This window comes from Schistocerca piceifrons, chromosome 1 (assembly GCF_021461385.2).
Source record: "Schistocerca piceifrons isolate TAMUIC-IGC-003096 chromosome 1, iqSchPice1.1, whole genome shotgun sequence".
NCBI lineage: Eukaryota > Metazoa > Arthropoda > Insecta > Orthoptera > Acrididae > Schistocerca > Schistocerca piceifrons.
The window spans coordinates 628,513,324-628,538,525 of record NC_060138.1 but is presented as its reverse complement, the minus strand read 5'-3'; the positions used below and the strand labels follow the sequence as shown (position 1 = coordinate 628,538,525).

The following is a 25,202-nucleotide window of genomic DNA, read 5'->3' as shown; positions in this document are numbered from 1 at the left end:
TGAAATGAGAACATCCCTTGACAATATTCTCCGCACACCACCCAAAGTTACCTTTTGTCGCCCCCTCTAACCTCCGTAACATCCTTGTCAAACCGTACAATATTCCCAGACCGCCTTCTCTACCCAGTGGTTCCTACCCCTGTAACCGACCCCCTGCAAAACCTGCCCCATGGATCCCCCCACAACCACCTACTCCAGCCCTGCTACTGGTAAAACATACACAATTCTATGCAGGGCCACATATGAAACAACACACATCATTTATCAGCTGACATGCCTGCACTACACAGCCTTTTACATTGATACGACGACAACTAGACTGGCTGAGTGGATGAACGGGCACAGATGAACTGTCCGCCTAGGAGAAGTCCAATACTCAGTAGCAGAGCATGCCCTCCAGCATAATTCTAGGAACCTAGGAATCAGCTACACCATACGTGGCATTTGGCTTCTCCCACCCAACACCAGTCCCTCGGAACTGCAGAGATGGGAACTTGCACTCAACACATCCTTTCATCCCGCCATCCCCCTGGACAGAACCTATGTTAACAAACCTCACTCCCATTTACTCTTCAGTCTTCTCCCCTTTCCCTTTCCTCTTTAGCCATTCACGCATCTTTTCATCCTACATAGTTGTGTTTATCTTTATACTATATACCTCTTTACTTCTGTATGCATCCTCTTTGGTTTGAAGCTGGCACAGTACTTACAGTAGAATATCTTTGGCTTCCCTCTGACACCTGTGCCTCCATCTTTGCCACCCCTCCCTGTTTACCTTTCCCCTGTTGCTTCATAACCTGGGTTTTGAGTAACTGAATCCACTTTTCCTTCTCCTTTTTTCCCCCTCCCTGACGAAGGAACAAAGTTCTGAAAGCTAGGCTACATAAATTTTCTGTTCCGTTTTGTGTATCTATCGGCTGTACTGAGCTGAGGTAAGAACTGGCCAGCCCCTCTATCTCTTTGTTAATATTTACCATATGTTCAAGTGTTAAGAACTGTGGGTGGAAGTAAAATAATAATGAAACTTTTCTGGAGCATAAGTACATGAAGATGTAGGATGTACCTAAATTGTAACTAAGCAGGGTAGTGATACATCCCATCTTTGAATGATAGGTATCACATCCCCAAAGATATATGTCAGGGAAAAGATGTTCATGACAGAGTAGTTACAGGGTGAGCACCCCACTGTTGGGACCTAACGATCCAGTGACCATACAGAAGTGGGTAGCAGTCAGATGACCCTACCTGCTGAAACTGAGAAGAGAGTTCCATGGAGTGGGTGGTGCAGAAGAAAGAGCTGAATGAAGTCACCGCAACATGTTAAAGACAGTAAATTTATTGTAATTGTTAATTATGACGTTGAATATCAATCTGTTAAGTATGCAGTACAGACAGGCAGTGTACGAGTTGGTAGATGTCCTCATTTATCAAGCACTGAGTTATAATTTTGAAGAAAATATAAGAAGGTGAATTGAGTCTCACTTCTTAATTATGCGGTGGAATGAATGGGAATGAGAAGTTAATTTTCAGCATCTTTATTTGCGGCCTGTAGGGAGGCAAAGTCTGACCCAAGTTGGAGGAAAAAGCCACGTAGATTAAGGGCACAGACTAACTGGATCCTGACTAATTGTACTTAACAGCAACCTAATATTCAGCAAACAACATTCATTGAATATAAAATGAGTGTTCAGGGACAACTTATTTAGGTGTTCGGTGAATGAGGTGAAGTATAACAAACCACCATTGAGCCCAACCCAAACTGGAACACTTCAGCAGTGTGCAACATCTTTAATACCTTTGAATGGAGAAAACTGATATTATATTAGATTGGTTAGTGTATAAATCATGGCAGGAATGGTACTTACTGATAAACAACAATCAGAACATTGTAAACAATGAAAATTACCCATTAAGTTTTACAATGTGTACTGATCTGTATTTTCATTTAATTCTCATCAGTGCAGTGCAGCAGATATCATAATGAGTGGCTGATGACCTACGCCAGGACATGAAACAAATGTGACAAATACAATCAATCTGGACGACCTCGAAAGCCATTTGAAACATTCACGCTTGGTGAACTTGTTGCTTTTGTTATCTACATTCCAACTGCCTTTCCTTCTATCACTCCTACAGGATGTAAATCTCGTTCTGATTTAAGTAGTAGTCAGGACCTTTTTATTTTATTACTTTATTTATTTCATATTCTGTTGATGCTAATAATTATGAACTTTCACTGAATAGTATGCTGAATTCTCAAATTATAATACAAATGCTGGGAGTTTTCTTTCACCTACAGGATATTACAGTGATAGTAAGTGGTTCATTGTCAATGGCTTTGCCACAGTGGTAGCATCAGTTCCCGTCTTATCACTGAAGTTAAGTGCTGTCAGGATTGGTTAGCACTTGGATGAGTGACTGTCCAGGGCTTCAGAGTGCTGTTGGCAAGCAGGGTGCACTCAGCCCTTGTGGGCCCAGTTGAGGGGCTAATTGATTGAGAAGTAGGAGCTGTGGTCTGACAACAGCCAGGAGAACTGTGTGCTGACCACATGCTCCTCCACATCTGCATCCATTGATGCCTGTCAGCTGAGGATGACACAGCATTCGATTGGTACCATTGGGTCTTCAGAGACCTGTTCAGATGGAGTTTAGTTTTTAGTGGTTTATCATAATATGTACAAGTGATTTTGTATATTGTTAACATTACACAAGCTGCAACATAGACGGGAATAGAATGTGATCCACAAAGTGTAGATTAAATTTTTTTATTTCTATGATCACAAAGTTGTTAGGTCCTTAGACTACTGGTTTTGGTCAGCGATAAGTATTTGGAGGTCTTTTTTAAAATGTGCCCTAATGTAATGAAGCCATAGTGACATCATCGAAAGATACATTCAGTGCTATTCTGCTTTTCTGTGTATCTTTTGATGGTGGCAATATGGCTTCTTTACAATAGGACACGGTTTAAAACAGATATGAAGATGGTTCTTGCTGAGCAGAACCAGTGGCTTAAGGACCTAAAAATTCTGTACTCATAGACAGAAATGGAAGGAATTTATTTTTAATATTACTCACAGATTTTAAATTACGATATACAGATCATTTCTAGTACACCATAAATGAGGATGTAATATTTCTTGATGTCAAAAAAATTGTGTGCAGTAAAAGATAATATTTTGCATATTTTTTGTAAAAATTTGGATAGGTCACCACTAAGATGTTTGACATGGTATTGTAGGGATTGTCTCTCCTGATGCTTCAGTTATGTCCTTCTTTGTGCATCTTGCTGAGGTTTTCTCCTCTACGTAAGTCTTGTTTATTGTGTGTATGATGGGTGTCATACATTCTGTCAATTTTTTCTTCTTCAATATCTACAGTGAAAGACATCAATGAGATAAGTGCTGGTGTGTCATGATGAAGATTCCCAACTGTTTGAATAAATCCATGCAAGGTTGACTGGATTATTTATTTATTTTATTTTATTTTATTTTTTTTTTCCCCTCTCTCTCCATGTGGTACTGCATTAATCTGCCTCTTGCTTCTCAACAGGAAATTGCTTCCGATCCCCAGCTCTTTGTCGAGGGTGCATCAAGATTTGACGTTCAACAAGGAGAACTTGGTAAATTTCAAATTACGTTTTTCACATTGAAGTTTTTTTTTTTTTTTAAATATAGATATCATAATTTAACATTAGAATAATATCCCAAGGAAACAGAATGTCTGGTACATGGTTACCTCCAGGAGGACATAATACAGAGTACTGCCAATAGAAACACACAACAGAGCAAAAAACCTATTCCAACTTTTGGAATAATTGGATCCTTGCCTATAGAGAAGAGGCACCTTACAAAGGTGGGTTCATTCATTCAGATGGTAGGATGAGATGGACCCAACTGTTTTGAGAAAGGGGGGAAACGAGGATGAAGGGTGAGGTGTTAAAGTAGGAATTCGATGATGAGACGTAATTGATAGGACAGTGTGAGATGTTACTCTTTCTTAAACAAATTTCTGCAGCATTTAATCCTGTTTTCCTCTGAAACAAATACAGGTTGTCCATTATTCAAGTGCCAGTTTTAAAACTCTGTAGAAAGAGAACCACTGCTCAGAATGATGTGAAGTTTGAACACAATATTATTGACGCAAGGGAACATACAATGGACAAAACGTAAATGGGGTTGGCCACAAATGACAGATGAATTGCAATATGACGACAATGGTTGGAGTTGCACATTACACCATCCCTACTGTTCGGTGTATGTGACAGCACAAGTTTAGCAGTCAACAGTTGCGGCACTGTTAATTAGGTAAGCCCATCCACTATGGCAAAGTCATCCAACATTGGATGCCAAAAATCTATTTTTAGTTGTCCTCAGCAAAAACCACACAAAAATCAAAATTACATTTGTTTCTAATTGTAAGACTGGTGCAAAACATGTTCAGTATGCTGTCCATTGTTTTCTGCCACAAGTTGAAATTGGGGAAACAGTATATTCCTAAAGACATACAAGTGTCTCGGGAGGTGGAGGGGGAGGGAGGTTGTCACATTCGTGCGCAATACAATCACCTTTGCAGAATGAATTGGTACTGCTTGATCTGTACCGGGTGACCAAAAAGTCAGTATAAATTTGAAAATGTAATAAGCCATGGAATAATGTAGATAGAGAGGTAAAAATTGGCACACATGCTTGGAATGACATGGGGTTTTATTAGGGGAAAAAAACAACAACAACAACAACAACAACAACAACAACGGTCACAAAATGTCTGACAGATGGCGCTGGACAGCAAAACTGCTACTGTCATGGGTGAGAGGTACACCGATATGTTACAGAATTGCACCATGTCCAGCCTGGCTGATAAACACCTGCTGGAACGTATGATGTTTATGCAGAATGGCGCTCCACCCCATATTGCTAGACGCGTGAAAGATCTCTTGCGTGCGTAGTTTGGTGATGATCATGTGCTCAGCCGCCACTTTCGTCATGCTTGGCCTCCCAGGTCCCCATACCTCAGTCCATGTGATTATTGGGTTTGGGATTATCTGAAGTCGCAAGTCTATTGTGATCGACAGACATCTCTAGTGATGCTGAAACACAACATCCAATGCTAATGCCTCACCATAATCCCAGACATGCTCTACAGTGCTGTTCACAACATTATTCCTTGACTACAGCTATTGTTGAGGAATGATGGTGGACATATTGAGCATTTCCTGTAAAGAACATCATCTTTGCTTTGTCTTACTTTGTTACGCTAATTATTGCTATTCTGATCTGATGAAGCGCCATCTGTCAGACATTTTTTGAACTGTTGTATTTTTTTGGTTCTAATAAAACCTCATGTCATTCCAAGCATGTGTGTCAATTTGTACCTCTCTATCTACATTATTCTGTGATTTATTCAGTTTTCAAATTTATACTGACTTTTTGATCACCCGGTATACAGATTTAACATTGCCCATATCTTAAAACTCTGCTTATTGACATGTCCTTGGTGATGGAAATAGGCTTCATATGTCCACAGAATGTTCTGTCACCATTTACTGTCCACTTTAATGTGAGCACGAAATTCCAGAGTGAATGTTTGTCTTGCTGGCATGTTAGCAGGAACCAACTCCTGAACATGGGTGATTTTGTATGGATAACAATGAAAGCTGTTTCGTAGCATTTTATGCACCTTGCACTGTATGTTTGCACGCTACTGCTCGACCCCTACTGCCCACATCTTTGACAGACATCAGATCAACTGCTTTCCTCCCTCTGCCACATTCCACTTGAAAAGAACATGTGTTTTCAAATTTTGTAATCATTACCTCCAGGCCCTTAGCAGACATTGGACCAATGCCTTTCTTCATACCCTTGAGTGACTTAAAATTCTACAGGGCTGCTGATGGACAGTTAAGATTCTTGTAAAAGAGCTTTATCAGCTGCATATAGTCCTCTGTGGAGGTAGTGGTGTTGGGTTTCTCACATGCAAACTGAGAAACAGCTGTGTGTGTTATGCATATGTTGATGTGCACATTCTGGCACAGTGCCATCCACTGGTCACATTTCTGTCCCCTCCTTATGATTCACTTTGTGTCAATAAAATGCTGTTCAAACTTGATGTCATTCGCAACACTTGTTTTCTTTCTACAGTGTTTTGAAACAGAAACTCAGACAGGAGATTCTTAACACCTGGGACTGAATAATATTGTTCTAGGAAGGGAGAACTCTACTTAATTCAGAGAAAAATTCATAATTTAATCAGTACTTGAAACTCCACTACCACAAGTCTTGTAAATTTCTTAAGTGTGTCAAGACAAAAAGGAAGATCTATATACTATGATAAAAAATAAAATGATCCAAGAACAGGACAGAAACAACGTGGAACATTATTATATGAGAAGCACAAAAAGGCAGTAAATATGAAACAGAAAACACAGCAAGAAATTAACACATTCAAATCATTGGCCAACAAATTTAATTATTACTTCCTCATGGTGACAGCAAACATTGCAATCATTAAGAAACAAACAAATATAGAAGCATTATATTTACTTGTGTAGACGCTGCATGCACTATCAACAGATAAACTCTAAGGAGATTACAAAAATTCACCAGATCACCAAAAAGTAAGAATCCTAAATACTGTCTTGGTGTTTCCAGCAGAGTATTAAATCTTTGTACTGATTTAAGAGCACTACCCTTAAGCAATCTATGTAATCAATCAAAGACTAGGGGTAGGTTTCCCAAGAGACTGATACAGGGTGTTCTTCCACTCATTTATAATACTGAAGATAATTGCTCTTTATATTATAAACCTAACATGGTAGAATTATGAATCAATTACATAAGAACAGTTTGTTAAATGTCTTTGCCTGGCTTTTGTAGAAGACTATTCAGGGAGAAAGCTGTAAAAGGCTCTGTAGATGAAGTCTTGACAGAGATAAACAAGAAAGATTATCCTTTTGATACATTACATTACCTTGTCTAAGCCTCGGCACAGAGTACTATAGGATGGACAAAGATGTTATGGCATGAATGATATTCCTCTTTCATGGGTGGAATTTCTCATACATAAGAGAAATCCATGGAGAAGAAATAAATACTTTGTGGTTCGCCGATGACATTGTAATTCTGTCAGAGACAGCAAAGGACCTGGAAGAGCACTGAACGGAATGGACAGTGTCGTGAAAGGAGGATATAAGATGAACATCAACAAAAGCAAATCAAGGATAATGGAATGTAGTCGAATTAAATCGGGTGATGCTGCGGGAATTAGATTAGCAAATGAGACGCTTAATGTAGTAAATGAGTTTTGCTATTTGGGGAGCAAAATAACTGATGATGGTCGAAGTAGAGAGGTTATGAAATGTAGACTGGCAATGGCAAGGAATGCGTTTCTGAAGAAGAGAAATTTGTTAAAATCGAGTATAGAATTAAGTGTCAGGAAGTCATTTCTGAAAGTATTTGTATGGAGTGTAGCCATGTATGGAAGTGAAACATGGACGATAAATAGTTTAGACAAGAAGAGAATAGAAGCTTTCGAAATGTGGTGCTACAGAAGAATGCTGAAGATTAGATGGGTAGATCACATAGCTAATGGGGAAGTATTGAATAGAATTGGAGAGAAGAAAAATTTATGGCACAACTTGACTAGAAGAAGGGATATTGGTAGGGCATATTCTGAAGCATCAAGGGATCACAAATTTAGTATTGGAGGGCAATGTGGAGGGTGAAAATCGTAGAGGGAGACCAAGAGATGAATACACTCAACATATTCAGAAGGATGCAGGTTGCAGTAGGTACTGGGAGATGAAGAACCTTGCACAGAATAGAGTAGCATGGAGAGCTGCATCAAACCAGTCACTGGACCACAACAACAACAACGAGAAAAAAAGAGAATCACATTGACAGACTGCGTTAAAGGAAAGAAACTAACATCATAATGCTGAAGATAATATATTAAGTTCCATAAGGATTACTATTGGCTCTGTTCTCACTCGAAACCTGCATGAATGACTGTCAGATGACTTAGAAGATCTGCTCAAAAAGAGCATTGTTAGCTGAAGGCACAACCTTACTAATATAGGATCTAAACTTAACCTGACCAGACACACCTCACAAATTTATATTAGGCAATTTAAAATGAGCAAAAAAGTTAGCATTGGAAGTTGACATTAGTAGTATGACATTGAATGAAGCACTGGTTGCAAAATGCCATGGTGATCTACTAGGTAAAAAGTTAAAATTGAGCAAATACACTGATAAGTTAATAAAGAAGTTAAGACCGAGCGAGGTGGTGCAGTGGTTAGACATTGGACTCGCATTCGGGAGGACGACGGTTCAATCGCGCGTCCGGCCATCCTGATTTAGGTTTTCCGTGATTTCCCTAAATCACTCCAGGCAAATGCCGGGATGGTTCCTCTGAAAGGGCACGGCCGACTTCCTTCCCCATCCTTCCCTAATCCGATGAGACCGATGACCTCGCTGTCTGGTCTCCTTCCCCAAACAACCCAAATAAAGAAGTTAAGTTCAGCATGCCTTTAATTAATTAATTAATTAATTAATTAATTAATTAATCATAATCTTTTGATCACTTTGGTAGTGATACTGGGTATGTCAGGTTACATTTGGATGTGTTACAAAGTATTTGGTATTTACATATAAGCAGATTCAAATTACTCAGGCATGTGTAAAAAGGATTAATACACTCCTGGAAATGGAAAAAAGAACACATTGACACCGGTGTGTCAGACCCACCATACTTGCTCCGGACACTGCGAGAGGGCTGTACAAGCAATGATCACACGCACGGCACAGCGGACACACCAGGAACCGCGGTGTTGGCCGTCTAATGGCGCTAGCTGCGCAGCATTTGTGCACCACCGCCGTCAGTGTCAGCCAGTTTGCCGTGGCATACGGAGCTCCATCGCAGTCTTTAACACTGGTAGCATGCCGCGACACTGTTGTTCCTGGGGTATCGGCGAGGACCATTCGCAACCGTCTCCATGAAGCTGGGCTACGGTCCCGCACACCGTTAGGCCGTCTTCCGCTCACGCCCCAACATCGTGCAGCCCGCCTCCAGTGGTGTCGCGACAGGCGTGAATGGAGGGACGAATGGAGACATGTCATCTTCAGCGATGAGAGTCGCTTCTGCCTTGGTGCCAATGATGGTCGTATGCGTGTTTGGCGCCGTGCAGGTGAGCGCCACAATCAGGACTGCATACGACCGAGGCACACAGGGCCAACACCCGGCATCATGGTGTGGGGAGCGATCTCCTACACTGGCCGTACACCACTGGTGATCGTCGAGGGGACACTGAATAGTGCACGGTACATCCAAACCGTCATCGAACCCATCGTTCTACCATTCCTAGACCGGCAAGGGAACTTGCTGTTCCAACAGGACAATGCACGTCCGCATGTATCCCGTGCCACCCAACGTGCTCTAGAAGGTGTAAGTCAACTACCCTGGCCAGCAAGATCTCCGGATCTGTCCCCCATTGAGCATGTTTGGGACTGGATGAAGCGTCGTCTCACGCGGTCTGCACGTCCAGCACGAACGCTGGTCCAACTGAGGTGCCAGGTGGAAATGGCATGGCAAGCCGTTCCACAGGACTACATCCAGCATCTCTACGATCGTCTCCATGGGAGAATAGCAGCCTGCATTGCTGCGAAAGGTGGATATACACTGTACTAGTGCCGACATTGTGCATGCTCTGTTGCCTGTGTCTATGTGATGTATCTGACCCCAGGAATGTGTCAATAAAGTTTCCCCTTCCTGGGACAATGAATTCACGGTGTTCTTATTTCAATTTCCAGGAGTGTAGTTTACACCATTATAAATAAGCTTATACACACATTTACAGAGTAGTATCAGACGGTGTTAAGAAAAATATGTACAATTAAGCACATATACTGTGGCCAGCACAATGTCTTCACATTATTTACTCAGAATTTATACAAGAATCTCCTACTAAAGAATTTGTATAATTGCATAAAAACTTGTTTACACTGAAACAACAGGCTGACACCAAATTGCACCTTAATTTTTGTTTGACAGTGTTTTTAAGATTTTTATACTGCTTGGAAGTGTGTTATAAAATATTTTAGGTCTTTTGTCAGAAGTCTTTTTGTATACATGTGGTTGTTTTCTCTGTAAATCATGCTGTAATTGTACATACTTTTGTTCATAAAATCTGTGCAGTTTATTTTTAAGAACATAATAGCTTCATATATGTACAGAGCAGGCACTGTCAGTATTCATAATTCTTTGAATTTGTTTCTGCAGGGCTGCCTTGGTGATAGGTTTCCTATGGCTAATCACTTTCTTTTGCTCTTAGAAGCATGTCACTATGTGATTTAAAGAAAAGTGTGGCAGCTGATAATGCCTGTTTTTGCTCCATGTTATCTTAAGGAATTGTGTTCCAGGGAAGTGCACCTGAAGTAAATGAAGTATTTATAAAGTAGAAGCAAACAGTAAGAATATTGTGTGAAGGAGATAATCGTACATCTTGCAGAGATATCTTAAAGCATCTTGGAATTCTTATACTCACTTCAGAATGCCTTTGCTCCTTAATGGTTTTTGTTGTTACCAATAGAAAATCAGTATTAGTGAAACTGTAATTTGTGAAGTCGCCAGGTCATAAAAATAATTTTCATGTAAACTTTGTCTCAATTTGTAGCATTCAGAATGGAATTAGACATCTCCTGCAAAGATGGTCAGGGAGCTTACATCTAACATAAAGAAAGAAACTGGGAAGACAAACTGAAAAAAAGTTCTCATTAGCCATCACTTTTGCAGACTGTCTGAAAATCTAGATTCAGTAACCGAAAATTCCTTTTGATTACGTGACATGTAACTGTTTATTTCAAAACTCAATGAAAAGTAGTTCTGTGTTATTTATTTTGGAAATGTAGATGATTGTTATCTTTCAAAAAATACAAACCTTATCAAGTAAATATTAAGGTGCCAATTAAAGATAAACAAGTTACATAATGCAGCTGAGGAAGCAGCTGCGTTTTTCAAAGTAATAGCTTTATCTCAGATTTACTAAGTTACTTTGTGCTTGCATCAGCACATACTTCAAAATTTTTTATGATTTTGTTGTCTTTTGTTATTATTCATATACACTGACTCGTTCCACATCTCTGAAGATTTGCTTTCTTGAGGGAATCTATTGAACATGAATGAATGAGTTAACAATGATGTATAATAATCAATTACTTGTTTTCTAATCTAATCTGTTCAATATTATTTGTAGGTGACTGCTGGTTGTTAACTGCTGTTGCCAACCTTACACTTAACCATAATTTGTTTGCTCAGATTGTTCCTCAAGACCAAGATTTTGGAGATAAATATGCTGGTATCTTCCATTTTCGGTAAGATAGTTATAAATTCATCAAACTGGTTATATGTCATCCAGTCTGGACAAACTTGTCACTCATATCAGAAAAATTGTCATGATAAATTTCTCATATGATTAACATATATTGGATGGCCAGCAGGAGGTAGATTTTTGCTATACCGGTCTCATTGTACATAAGTCAGCCGATTTGTATCATATCTGAATATACTTTTATGTACAGCTCCTTCCATTCTCAAAGTAATCATTCCAAGAGAATTAAGCATGTGTTCAACCAGACTGCCACTTCCCTTGGCAAGCATTTACCAAACGTCTATTTTTCTCAAGTGGTGATCCCAACACTACTTCATGATATATGCCCATTTCATTCTTTTCATCCTTCTGCAACTCTAAAGTTAAAATACTCCCATATCTACGTGCTCTATTATCTCACTCTCCACATTTTAGTTTAAAATATTGACTTTCGGTTTCTTTCTTCAGTGTCATGGCTTTGTTTGATACTGTCAAGTATTTCTGTTGAAAGCTTGTTTGGCTCATAGAGACTGCCCCTTGTAATCCTTTACTTATGTAACTTTTCTTTTTAGTTAGCAAAATTCTTAAATTTTCTCTCTCCTCCTGTGCTTAATTTTGATGTTTAGTTCAGGGCAAATTTTTACATTCATTTTGTTTACTTTTTCATTAAGCAAAATTTTCGTCCCATTTACTAGGTTTTCCAAGTTTTTGTGTATCTGCCCACCTAGTAACCATAGTTTCATTTAAACATGTTTGCAAATTGTAAATAAATTGTCAAGCTCTGTATTACATACCCATTCTCCTGAAATGCTCATCATCATCATAATAGAATTACATTATAAATGATTTTCTTGAAATTATTAGCATAAAATCAGAATAATTTGTGAAATAAGTTTCGTCTTAACTGTACTTTCATTACTTATTAACTACTATCTCATTAGATTCAGTTTTTGTTCTTCTGTAACCAATTACAGATATTGACTTATATGCATAAATTTGCAAATAGATGATAGATCAATAGTTTCCTTACAGTGTTGCTGTGATTTCGTTGGGCATGTTGTAATGTTTCTCTGGAAATCTCATTCCACATAACTTATTTCATTGATTTTATACACCAGGAGCATTCATAAGGCCTCAAATTTGTTATTGAAATTTAATGCCTCCACAAACATTTCAGTAGCAGCTGCTATCTTGTTTGATTTCAAATCTTAACTACTTTGTCAAAGCCAAACTACAGTTAACAGTTACTTGCTTGCTACACATCATCCCCATACCACATAACCTTGTCTTGAAACCAACACTTGATGAAATGTGTCATCATTATTGAGTTTAACAGAACAAACAACATTATAGCTGGAATAAAATAACATTGTCAACAAATCAACTGATAAACAGTGAGCCATGCCTTACATGGCTTAGCATGTTAAAAAAAGTGGCGGGGGTGGAAAAACAATCAGCACATGGGACTCGAAAGAACTAAGATTGTGTGACCTCTACCACTCATTGAAATGTCAACCATGAAGTTATTTTAAACAGAGTAAAATATCCCACTAACATTGCATATAATTTAAGTTTTATTGTTGTCTTCTGAATGTAACCATTTTGGACATGTGATGAGCAGTGCAATAATCGGCCTCTATCTCCTATAAAGATCAGCAGTTCCTCTAAGTAAATGGTATTCTCTTTAAAGTGCCCTGTGTAATTTAGCAAAAACAATTTTTTCATTCATCTGAATAAATGTTTTAGCATTAAGCAGTAAGAGTATTTGTGGCAATGTCTAATTTCCTCAGGGATGTTAAGAAATAAAAATGAGATACCTTTTACACTTTTTTCAGATTTTGGCAATATGGACGTTGGGTAGATGTTGTTATAGACGACAGACTTCCTACTTGTTATGGGCAGCTTGTGTTTTTGCATTCCTCAGAACGTAATGAATTCTGGAGTGCTTTGCTTGAAAAAGCGTATGCAAAGTAAGTGAATAAAATGGAATACGTCCATACTCAAACATTGCTCTAATTTTCATTTAGTTCAACCAGAAAATTTAAAATTCTAATAAACTTCAGGCAGCCTGCCTTCTGAAAGCATTTCAGTGAGAACTTGTAGGTTGGTATTTTGTTACACAGTAATCCATTTAAGTTTTATTTTGTTTGTTTATTGTAAACATGTTCCATATATACATACAGTGCTGAGCTGGTTCTGGATGAAGAACATATCAAGATCATTGTTACAAATATTTGGTAGCAGCTGCATTTCACACACAAATAACTCGTGCAGCTCACATATGTAAACTTAATAATAGAATAGAAAGAGAGAGTCAGAAGAAACTACATATATTTACTTATGAAAAAGGATTCCTTAGTTTTTTAAGCTTTTAATCCCTGTGATGTGTTTAATACTTTCATTCTTGTGTACATGACACATCTTTGTGACAATATTCATGAGTTAAAGTCTGTACTTGCAGACCATCACAATTTATGAAATTCATTCTTGATCTGAACATACATGATCATTATACAGTTACAATTTAATTTGCTCTGTTAGCGAGCATCTTCCACTCAATCTATAAATGATTGTAATTTCCATTTACTAGAAACTGAAGACTGCTTTGCTTCTGGTTTCTTGATTTAGTTTGCTGTCTGAATGAAGATATAATGAAGTGATTGTATTATTGTCTGTAATAGCTGACAATTGTGCATCACTAAAAGTTCTTTCTAGACTGACAAAATTGGCCTTTCTTATGTTGGCTGAGGAGGAGTTGACTGTAAACAATGTGAAAAACTTGGATAGGAGGTTATTAGTTCTGTAACTGACAAATTTTCCGCTGGTTTCAGCAGAGGGGTTTCAGCAGAGGGGTTTCAGCAGAGGGGTTTCAGCAGAGGGGTTTCAGCAGAGGGGTTTCAGCAGAGGGGTTTCAGCAGAGGGGTTTCAGCAGAGGGGTTTCAGCAGAGGTTATTTATCCATACAGTACATACATTTTGATCAAAAGTATCCGGACATCTGGCAAAAAATCTCTTAAAAGTTCGTGGCACCCTCCATCGGTAATGTTGGAATTCAATATTGTGTTGGCCCACCCATAGCTTTGATGACAGCTTTGACTCTTGCAGGTGTACATTCAGTCAGGTGCTGGAAGGTTTCTTGGGGAATGGCAGCTCATTCTTCATGGAGTGCTGCACTGAGGAGAGGTATCGATGTTGCTCGGTGAGGCCTGGCACTGTTTTGGCCCCACAGCTACACTGCCCCCCTTTTTTAAAACTGTTAGCTCTTTTGAAATTGAAAATATAATATTTTATATGGTTTATATGCATATGGTCACACAGTATTTTTAACCTGAAATAAACTGGACCAAGGAGGTGCAATCTCGATTTGTCTCAAGTTAATGCACTGTTTTTCTGGGCGTTAACAATTACTTGAAAATATTCCTATTCATTTTTGCGGCACTCGTATGCTGCAGTGGCTGTACATGACTCCAAGTGTATCTGCTGCACCAAATTTGCTGCCACTTCCTGAGCTCTTCACAGAAAAGTTAATGATTGGCAATGCCAGGAGATATTTTACATAATAAGGTTTACATTAAGTCTAGCTTTTACAATTACTTATACAGAATATTGCTTACACTGGCACAGGTTTCAAACACAACTGTTATAAAATGGACCCCCCCTCCTCATGGCTGATATGCCACTGCTTATGTAGTGTTTCAATAATTATAGGTTTCGTCATCCATTATTACAGACAGAATATTTGATGATTACTGTCAAAATAATGTTGGCATTCACAAACTGATAGCAGAATATTACATAGTAATTTTTCCTTTTTATGTTGGAATAAAAAGATTACTTACTTTGTTAGTACCAAAATTTACAAATAATGTTTGCAAACAATATGTTTTACAAAATCATGAAATAAGAATGTTACAAATTTTACGTAAGTATGTAAATGTGGGAGCCTGACTCCTGAGGTCTACACTTAATGTCATATGTACCCCAACGATCATATATTTATACATTTCAAACTCACTGGACTCGCATTTGGGAGGACGACGGTCCCACATTTGGCAACCATGATTTAGGTTTTCTGTGATTTCCGTAAATTGTTTAATGCATATGCTGGGATGGTTCCTTGAAAAGGGCACAGCTATTTTCCTTCTCTCATCCGAGCTCATGCTCCATCTCTAATGACCTTGATGTCGATGGGACATTAAACACTTAACCTCTTCCTCCTCCTCCTCCATTTCAAATCCTTAAGTACTGTGGATGTTGATAGGAATGTAATGGCTATGGAGGGGTTTTCATACCACCTTTTTGTTTGTTACATATAAAACCGTTGTTTTAATGAATATGTATTTTCATGATTTCTGTTACTTATTAACCTTCTTGCAAAAGACCTCACAAACTTAATTTTTTTTAAAACAATGCAGAATTTAATGCATTTGGATAAATAAAACACAATATTTACAGTATATTTTGATTTTATTTATTACTAAAATATCAGATCAGGGAGATGATAATGCAGATTTACAGTATAACTATATGGAAAAACACAATTTCATTTAGGAGAAATTGTATGTGAAATCAGCTTAGTTTATAATTGTCTTTCCACCCTAGGGTAACTATTGCAGTCCATAATTACATAAAGGGAGAAACTTTGCCACATTTTCATTTTAAAGATGAAATAAAAAGTAGTTTGTATCGTTATTTGGCCACAAATAATACATTATCACTTTCATCCTCATGTATTTCATCCGAACCTTCCTACAGTGCTAGAAACAAATCAGAACACCACACTTTTGACGTAGATATTTTGTTTCCCTCATCAAGTGAGGGGAGCAAGGGCAAGTTTTTCAAACAGTTCTTTTTATTTGAGGCTCTTCTTGTATGTTTAGTATTCTTATGATGATGATCTCACCCAACTCTTATGCCGCCGCCCCCCCCCCCACCCCCCTCTCTCTCTCTCTCTCTCTCTGTCTGTCTCCAAGAGGGCTCACATCTCTTTTGTGAGTATGTGCTAGGGCACCATGGGGCTCCAGCCATTGCAGTGCTACTTCTCTTTCCATGTTGCAAGTCCAACCTCCTCCTATTCTTTTTTTCTCTCCACCTTACCACTGGATGGTCTTCTTGATATGGATTGTGCTTGGATCCAGTATGTTTTGGGCACTTGTTTTCTTATCTGCCGTCTTTCTACAACTTTCAGTTGTTAACTATATTGTTCTCTTGTTGTGTTTGACCTGCTGCTACTTTTCTAAATTTTACACAAATGTGGATCATGCAGGGAAGGTCGTCCAGTATGACACGTATTCCACCTTCGTGCTTTTCTCCCTTCTTTGTTGCAATGGTACTATGCCTAAAACCCAGCACTGTAGCCATTTGGTTGCGGAGGTAGGAAGGTTGTCAAGTACCTGTGTGATAGCCCCCTAACCATTCAGGGATCGCACTGTTCATGCTCGAGCTGGAAACTCCCCATGCAAGCCAAGGAGTATGTGCCCGCTGTGACTGGGCACAGGGGCTCCTGATAAATGATTTACTAGACAGCTGATTGTTGGTGTGACTGGGTGGCATCTTTGGGAAGAGAATGGGTGGTACCACAGTGGAAGATTTGCACATTGAAGCAAATTGAACTTTCTTCTGCTGGTACTTGCATAGCCCCAGCAATCTTTTCTGATGTTGAGACATTTTACAACGCAGAGAGTTATGACCCTCAGATGTTCAATTTCATGGCTTTTGCATGGGAGGAACATAAAAGACAAGGTGAGAAATAATCCTCCCAGTACTTGCTCTGTTCTAGGATGGACGGGGATTCCCTTCTGACTACAAAGCCTTTGTTCTTAGTTGAACATCTTGAGGACAAGTTTGAGGAAGTTGCAGAAATTCCAAAAACAAAAAGTGGCTTAAAATAGCCTCCCTCACTCAGTCATGGGCACTGCTTGCCTGCGATGAACCTGTTACAGGGTATCATTTTGCACTGAGCTCTTGTTTTTACAGACTGGTGATGAGTTGCATGCTAATTTGGAGAGTCGAAGTGTGCATTTTGTCAATTTTGTCCAGCAGACTGAAACAACAGAGTGGGTAGTGGATATTGGAGCCTTCATCTTGGCCTTTGAAGGACTCATTTCATGATGTCAAGCTATACAGGGTGTTACAAAAAGGTACGGCCAAACTTTGAGGAAACATTCCTCACACACAAAGAAAGAAAATATGTTATGTAGACATGTGTCTGGAAACGCTTACTTTCCATGTTAGAGCTCATTTTATTACTTCTCTTCAAATCACATTAATCATGGAATGGAAACACACAGCAACAGAACGCACCAGCGTGACTTCAAACACTTTGTACAGGAAATGTTCAAAACGTGCTCTGTTAGCAAGGATACATGCATCCACCCTCCGTCGCATGGAATCCCTGATGCGCTGATGCAGCCCTGGAGAATGGCGTATTGTATCGCAGCCGTACCGGGGTTGCATGGACAAGAGCTTTCAAATGCCCCCATAAATGAAAGTCAAGAGGGTTGAGTCAGGAGAGCGTGGAGGCCATGGAATTGGTCTGCCTCTACCAATCCATCGGTCACCGAATCTGTTGTTGAGAAGTGTACGAATACTTCGACTGAAATGTGCAGGAGCTCCATTGTGCATGACCCACATGTTGTGTTGTGTCGTACTTGTAAAGGCACATGTTCTAGCAGCACAGGTAGAGTATCCCGTATGAAATCATGATAACGTGCTCCATTGAGCGTAGGTGGGAGAACAAACTAAAATGAGCTCTAACATGGAAATTAAGTGTTTCCGGACCCATGTCCACATAACGTCTTTTCTTTATTTGTGTGTGAGGAATGTTTCCTGAAAGTTTGGCCGTACCTTTTTGTAACACCCTGTATATTACTCCACCCAATGCCTGCACCATTTTAGGGATTGTGGCCACCAGTTGCACACAAAAGCTCCTTGGGGCCCCTCCCTCCATCTCTATATCAGCCGTGGGGAATACCATGGCCCCCCCCCCCCCCCCCCCCCCAATTTATTAGACTGCACCACTTCCAAATGCGAAAAGAAATTGTTCAGTGACTGTACTGCCATCCTGTGTGTCTTCTACATGTGGCCTTTGGGACTGCCTGACTGCACATGCTCCCCTGGTTGTTTGGGGAGGGGGGGGGGGGGGCACCTTCTACTGATTCCCTGTGACCCTCTTCAGTCCTTCCAGAGCATCAGTTCCCTAATCCCCATGGATGTCAGTTCCAAACCCCCAGCCAGAGAAGCAAAGCCCTCCTCTGGCATCCTTTACCATGTGCGGATCCCTCAGGACACTCCCTGTCCAGGACTCTGCAGATGGGCTACCAGATACCAGCCAGTCACTGAAAGAGCCATAGGTTGCAGGACATATGACTGGATCATATGACTGTATATTACTCCTCTGTCTGAGAATCTGGAACTGACAAGCCCTCACAGAAGTTAAAATGATCTAAGAACAAGGACAAGAAGTAACCCTCCAAAAAGGAGAGAGACTCTGTTGGCCCCTATGCTGCTGAACCCACCCATATTCTGCCTCTGTATCTGATGGAGCATTCCTGGTGGCCCCTATGGCGCTGAATGCGCCCCCCCCTCCTCTCCCCCAACTATCCATCTACAACCCCCCCCCCCCCCCCCCCCCCGAAACACACACACACACACACACACACACACACACACACACACACACACACACACACACACACACACACACACACACACACACACACACACCCTGACTCAGAATAAATGTATTTTGATGATGTATATTCACCACCACTGGCAACAGGCAGCTCTGAGATATGACTTGCCTACTTCATCCCTTCATGTCCTGACAGAATACTGATAGTATGGAACTGTAGTGGTTTTTTCCACAATTTGGCTCAGGTGTGACATCTTTTGTGCAATTTTGTTGTTTCTTTCTTCAACCTCCAGGAAACTTGTTTTCCAGCAATGTGGACCCCTACCTTCTGTGGCAATTGAGACTATTTTAAGAATCACACTGGCTGTGAAGAAGTGTTGAGTGGTGTTGAGTGGTGTTGAGTGGTGACTGCCTGTAGTTTATGGACTCTGTCTACAGGAAACATGTTCCACTCAACACAATTTTGTAGGCTGTGGCTGTTTGTGTGAAGGTATTTCTGGTATTTACCACCTGTAATATGTATCTCCTTCCCAACGATGAAGTGTCTGAGAATAGTTGGTTTGCACTGTTTCTTTCAGCTTGGAAAAAGATGTCTTGCTTCTTTTCATTAGCTAAGTTTCAGTGACCTCCAGAATATTTATATAGTTTCCGCCACTGCTAATACTAACCTTCTAAGTGTAGTATGCAGTTTCTCAGCTTGTGTTGTGTTGGAAGTCATTAATTTTTACAAATAAATCTTCGCTTCCTGCACTATCTGACACTTTGATGCGTACAGTAGTTAATTTACACACCCACAAATTGTAAAAGGAAACTATCAGTACTGGGGTGACAGATTGCAGTTTACTTCCAGTTATTTCATGCAAGTAACACCAACACACATGTGTATAATTTTCTGTAAACAAGTTAAAAACAGAGAGTTGTACTTACTACAACTGTGAGTCTCCCTCAAAAGTTAATGATGATTGTGTTTGTCCGCACTGGGTCATAAACAGATTCCATAATTTGTACTTTTTTTTCAGCTTTCCCTGGCTCTCTCTGCCTGATGTGTTTCTTATTGACCATTGCATCACCTGACTAATATGATGCGTTCTTAGAGAACACATTCAGCTAAGGAATTTGAAGTAAACGACCTATCTGCATAACAAATTTATCAGGCCAAAGTAATACTTGGGCATATTTGATACTTTTTCATGCAATTTATCTGATATCTGCATAGCCCACAATTAGATAACAGTGAACAAGTAAAAACCTTTTTCCCAAAAATGAATGCTCACCAGTGAATTGGTTCCCAAAATTGAATGAGTTGGTCCATCTCTAATGTTTGTTGCCTATCATATAAATTGCTCTATAAATCATGAGCATTTGGTGCCTGTAAACTGCATGTTATGCAAGAGTCAATTTCAAATGGTTCTTTCTCAGCATAGTTATTCATATATTGCCTAATATTTCAAGCCTGTCAGTACCAATTTAAGTTGCTTCTCTCAATAAATGAAGCAGTGTCATTTTTTGCAGTTGGAGTTGAAAGTAGGGAAACACTAACACAATCTTACCTATCTTCTGTACTGAATGTGCAGACTGAGAACATGAAGTGAAACTAGAGCTGACTTCCTGTATTTCTGACATATCTTCACCACCTTCATTAATGTCTTCTTTGGGTGATTCCAGTTTTACTACTGTACTCTGAAAAAATGATTTAATTGATCCTTGCAAAGGTCTTCTCTGAGCTGTTCGCAAGCACCCACTATTGTATTCACTTGCTGATGCCTATGGGTGTGCTGCTGTTACATCACTAAAAATTAAACTCTGAGACACTCTAATGTCTAAAGCATTGTAAGAGGTGAATTTGGTAAGCATTGTCTTGTTTAAGTAATGTTTCTTTCATTTCAAGTTTTTGTGATCTGATGCGATACTCCATAGATATTGATAGAAATTGATTTAAGTTTTGGTGCTAAGTTAAGCTTCGACATCAGTGGAATATGGGGTGTGGCAAAAGTAGAAAGGAGAATTTTTTCCCCATGTAGAGGAGGGATGTAAGGGTGAGAGCCTTATCTGTCTACTACACACTGGTGTCACTTATGGCATACCTGCCTGCAGATAATCAGCAGCTGTGACATAAATTACACAGGGGAGTAACAAGGTTGTGTGAAAGCATATCATGGAATTGTTCATGTTGAAACACACTCGTTATGCTATTTATTTTTCACTTGTCACACACAACAGTGTGCCACACAACTATAGTCCTACAGCATTTAGATCACTAGAGTTGGCAGCAGTCATAAACAAAAGACAGTTGACATGAAGTGTATTGACATTTACCAGTAACAAGCAGAGAGCCAAAGCTCAGCTCAACATTGCAACTTGTAGGTAAAGTGTCACTGCTCACTGCTGCAAAACTTCGCAATCCAGCTGTCATTGTAAGTGTTCAATAGACAAAATTTTATATAATTCTGATTACAACTAATAATTGCCATATTTTAATGTAAGCAGTTTTGAAGGGAAAGGCAGGTTGGGTTGGGGGAAGCTTCACGGCTCAGGGTCTCAATCGCTGAAATCTTGAAATCAGGGTCATTACCGATATAGTCAAAGTCTTCATTTGAGATTTCGCTGAGTCATTATTGAACATCCACATCTGTCTCGCATAAAACATGTTGCATAGAACATATTGTTCGCTTTATGTTGTTCACTAAGATTCCTTAAAAATCATACGTTAATGTACTGTCCCACCAGTTGATGTAGGCCACTAAGCAAAAGAATGAAAATATACTGGAAGTATGACAGAAGTCCGGTTGAATTTAGATTAGAATAAAGCAGCTCATCCAGTACTGTTTTCTGCTTTCCAGTTGTCATAAGAATGACTTTTTGGTTGTTCAGCATAAGGCTTTAAAATTTTAAACAATGTGGATGTATGGGCATTCAAATCTATCATCTACGTAATCTTCTATAACAATGTAGAGGTGCATTTTCATATTCTTCCTGCTTGTGTAAAGTATAACTGGGACAAAAACACTGGATTGTCCACCAGTGCCTAGGTTAGTGAGAGTAATCACCTCAAAATGACCTGCAGTCAAATCAAGTCGTCGCTCACCTCCACTCAGTCTTGGGATGTGTTACTGCAATTTCCACCTCAGCAGATTAACAATGTTCTTATGGGGAAGTGACTCAGTACCTAGGTGACATATAACTGCCCATCTAAACATAACAAGGACTGATAAAAAATAAATAAAATAATGTACTTATCAACTGGCGGCAGGAGAAAACGCACAAAAGATGTGGAAAAACATGAGATTTTGAAGGCAGCGGCTCTTTCTTCTGGCAAACGGTTTGGAGGGATACGAAGAGGGATGATGGAAAAGGACAAGTGCACTTTTGGAAATGAGAAATGTTTTGGGAAAGTCACCCCGAACCCTGGTTCAGGAGAGACGTACTGTACCAGAGGGGAAGGAAAGACTTGACTGTTGGTGCTAGTACTAGATGAGGCGTTTTTTTTGTGAAAGGAGATAGTAAAAGACTGTGACATTAGCTTTTGTGTCTAAACCAATGTTTATTACGCTGGTCAGACAACGGTTCAAAAATCAAAGAGTAGAGCAAATTAGTAAAATAAAATTTTATTATTTTATGAATTCTTATTGCTGAATACAGGCCCTCCAGTTCATAGTGAGAAAGGTCCCATGGGACTTTCAACTGACCCAAGGCTTCATCTGGAAATAAGATATATTTAGTCAGGTTCCTCATCGGTCAGGAATTTTTCATGGGTTCCTGATGACATAGTGATTGGCCTTACGTAACAGTGCTAGTGATCAACACTATCAAAACTTTGATAGTCTCGCACAAGATAGCCACTGGCAAAACAGTTCTTCACTAAAATCTGAAGTTTTTGATAACTATTTTGTCATGTTTTTGAGGCACTAAAATATAAGTTATGTCTACTGTAGCTGCCTCGTTATACAGCCTGGTGCCAAAATATCACCGCATCTTTTTGAAAAAATTGATTTGCATGCATGCAGAAACAGACTTTACTTCGAGCAGCTGCAACTTTGCACAATCTTTGTATTTTCATAGATTCTTCTGCAACACAGTTTGAATAGGATATTATCTCAGTTATACTACTGTGGTCTTTTATAGTAACTGGCTTATAGGAACTGGGTTCAGACCCAAGGTAGAGTTTGGAGACTGGCAGTAGATACTAAGCAACTGTAAATGACAAAAATTAAACAGTTTTAGTGGGACAGGAAATAGTATACAGTGATCATTCACTGTCCTGTCATTCAGATCTAAACATTAGCTGTATGTTAGTTTGTGATCCTTATATTTGGTCTTACTAGGTCCACATAAGTGGGCAATGTTATCTGCATAATTTTCTAAAAAGGCCTTCATTACTAGAATGACAAAATAGGTCTTGCAGCTAAATGTTAACTTCCGATATTGGGGCATGGGAGCAATCATAAACTAGAATTTTTATTCAGAGTCTGTGCTTGTGAGACCTCAATTCACCTTTTATCAGCAGATTTAATGGGCTAACTGTTCCTTTTACTTACAGGTAGTTAAATCTGTCATGTTCAAAACTTTCATGTGGCAATTTTCTTTCTTGTAGGTTGCATGGTTCTTATGAGGCACTTAAAGGTGGAACAACATGTGAGGCAATGGAAGATTTTACAGGTGGTGTTACAGAAATGTTTGAGCTCAAAGAAGCCCCACCAAATTTGTACAAAATCATGCTGAAAGCTTATGAACGCAGCTCTTTAATGGCATGCTCAATTGAGGTTTGTATTCTTTTTTTTTTTTTTTTTTTTTTTTGTATTGCTTATGAAGTCTAAATATTCATTTAACATACTCATGGAAGTACTAAGTACAAGGTTTAAAAGACTCCACCCACTTTACCAACCCCAATCCTTACTCCCACAATTTCCTTTGACTCCATCCTCCTAAGGTAACAAAAGTAAGACATCAGTTCATTCTAGTATGAAAACCTATTGACCTATTTGTGATTAAATGCTCTCAAAATGTTTAACGTGAGCTACAATAAGATACTGCAATACACACACCTTGCCCCTTTTTGCTCTTTTCTTAACGTTGACCTCTTAAAATTGACCAACTACTAGTGTAGTTTCTAGCTACCAATTACAATTTATTTTGTTAGATAATCAAGTGATATTGTTATTACAAGTCAATCTCTTGATACTTCCGTTGCATCCTTGACACTAGCAGAAATTTGTTGTTAAAATGTGTCCTGCAATTGTAAGAGACTTCTGTAGCACTATTTGCTGTTCAGCAATGTCTTACATGTAATTTTCAAGAAAAACATTCCTGAACTTGCAATAGGATGGGCCTTTACATACACAAAGAAACAAGCAGTGTTCATGTAAGATGGACCTCAGGCACATAAAAGTAACATTGTTTGAGATGTAGTGAATGATCTTTACAATGATGGATGTATAGGTACAGGAGGATGGAGTTCTATGGCCTGTACAACTCCCATCCTCAATCCTTTGAATTATCTGCTGAACCACAGGAAACAACTGGTGTATGTGTCAGAAATTTCTAATGCAGGCACATTTAGCAGTGTATCATGAAAGCATGCAAAACACATTTGACAGTGTCCACATGTGTTGTAAAGGGTTTGAAAATTCTAGAAGAGGCAAGCAGAGGGTATTTTAAACATTTCTTACAACTTTCTGTTCTGTCACTAATAACAGAAATAGTAAGGATTTTTGAACACATACTTTTTTCCTTGCCTATGTGCAAGGAATCAGCCATTAAAGTTTATAAAAACATTTATGGCACGCTGTATATGGTCCACCAAGTCATGGAGAACTTCCCATTGTATTTAAGGATGGACTTCTGTCTCTGTTGAGTGAGGTGACACAGTTGGTGACACACTGAAATCACATTCAGAGTGACTTGGATTCAAACAACTGTAAGGTCAAATAGATCTAAGTTTTTCTTAGTTCCATTAAGTAGCTTAAGCTGAATGTCATGATGGTTACTTCAAAAATAACATAACCAAATTCCTCTCAGATCCTTGCACACCCTGAACCTGCATTCTAACTTCAATGGTCTCATCTTCAATGGCATACTACAGCTTAATCTTTCTTCTTTACCTAAAACTCTTCACCACATGAGCCTGAGAAACTGCTGTAAAGAACACCTTTAGCAATTACTGAATGCTGTTAACCAGGCACTAGTAAAGTAATATCTCTAGTTACATTAA

The 25,202-nt window shown here is 39.2% G+C and overlaps 1 protein-coding gene across 4 annotated transcripts in view; it reads left to right on the top strand.

Annotated features, from left to right (window-relative positions):
* Positions 1–25,202, top strand: part of LOC124804677 (calpain-A) — a 620,886-nt gene that overhangs the window by 518,540 nt on the left and 77,144 nt on the right. For all 4 annotated transcript variants that reach the window (XM_047264942.1, XM_047264926.1, XM_047264946.1 and 1 more), the window contains 4 exons: positions 3,550–3,619; positions 11,249–11,366; positions 13,198–13,332; positions 23,586–23,754. In XM_047264942.1, coding sequence (XP_047120898.1) covers positions 3,550–3,619; positions 11,249–11,366; positions 13,198–13,332; positions 23,586–23,754 — 492 coding nt within the window. The remainder of the gene's footprint in view (positions 1–3,549; positions 3,620–11,248; positions 11,367–13,197; positions 13,333–23,585; positions 23,755–25,202) is intronic.